General features: G+C 54.9%; 1 protein-coding gene across 1 annotated transcript in view; it reads right to left on the reverse strand.

Moving 5' to 3' along the window:
• Positions 1-1040, reverse strand: part of LOC112157680 (transforming growth factor beta-3 proprotein) — a 6838-nt gene extending 5798 nt beyond the window's left edge. Inside the window, exon 1 of the mRNA XM_024290558.2 lies at positions 412-1040. Within this exon, the coding sequence (XP_024146326.1) occupies positions 412-757 (346 nt within the window). The 5' untranslated portion in view covers positions 758-1040. The remainder of the gene's footprint in view (positions 1-411) is intronic.
• Between the last annotated feature and the right edge of the window lie 198 nt (positions 1041-1238).

Genomic DNA, 1238 nt, shown 5'->3' on the forward strand with positions numbered 1-1238 from the left:
ATGGAGAAGTCCTTCTGTCATCCAGCACTTCCTGTCTGATAACTTTCCCTGAAGGCATCACCGCCTCATGTGTCTGACTGGAGAGGAAACGGGAACATCTGGGAAGACGGACAGATTCATTGAAGGAAAAGGAGTGGGGGGGTTCCTGGAAGAGTTTCAGACTAAAAGCAGGCGGGAAAACATGGTCAGACTTTGCTGACTCTCCATTTGATCCTCATACCTGTTGTTTTATGGGGGGTGGGGTTTAGTAATTACCTGGAGCACTTTTTAAAAACAGATTTGTTCATAAAGTTTAAACTCAAATCTCCTTTTGGAGCGCGCGTCTTGTGCGCACCTCTCCAGCCGGTGCGTAATTACGCATCTGGAGTAACCATGAACCATTCCTGATCAGCTCTACGGTAGAGGACTCACTGTTCTCCGGCAGTCCGTACACCATGTTGAACTTGTAGACCTCCTTGGCGTAGTACTCCGTCTCCGCGCGCTCCGCCGCGCAGCTCCGCCGCCGGTTCCTCTCCAGCTCCTCCAGCAGCTGCTTGCTGCTGTTGTACAGCGCCTGCACCTGGAACGGGAGCTTGCTGGGTCCCTGGGACTGCGGGGGGGTCGTCAGTCGGAGTTTACTGAGGATCTGACCTCGTATGGCCTCGACCCTCTTCCGTTTGACGTGGTCGATATCCACGGTGGCGCAGGTCGACAGGCACGCGCTCAGAGTGGCGCAGTCGAGGATGAGCAGCAGCACTAGAGCTTTGGCCAAACGCATCTTTGTGGAGCAGAAACGTCAGAACCTCAACGGAAAACTTTAACTGTGAAAGCTAAAGACTAGCTCAGAGCGCGCGCGTCCGCTGTGAAGTCCGTGCGTGAGTGTAGGCATCCCTCAGCGCGCGCTTTGGAGCGTGCCGTCCCGCAGGATCAGCTCCGGCCGGCCGCTTCCAGCAGACTTCCCCCTCACTCAAACATCTCCCGCCCGCCGGTTCTGACTGTGAGCGGCGTGCGTGAAGAGTGCGGGTCTGTGGCCTCGTGCGGGGTTATATAGGTCTGCTGGAGGGGGCGGGGCCGCAGAGGGCGCGCGGCTTTGTTGTGGAAACTTTTTTTTAACCTTCAGGTCGAAGAACACCAGTGACGTCATCACAATTGGAATAACTAGTTTCAAATGTTTGGATGCTGCAGATCCTCACCTGAACATCCACGTTTTCCTGTGACCTTTGACCCTAAAAGAACCGTTCGGTCCAGTTTCTCACCGA

The sequence above is a fragment of the Oryzias melastigma genome, linkage group LG24 (assembly GCF_002922805.2).
Source record: "Oryzias melastigma strain HK-1 linkage group LG24, ASM292280v2, whole genome shotgun sequence".
Taxonomy (NCBI): domain Eukaryota; kingdom Metazoa; phylum Chordata; class Actinopteri; order Beloniformes; family Adrianichthyidae; genus Oryzias; species Oryzias melastigma.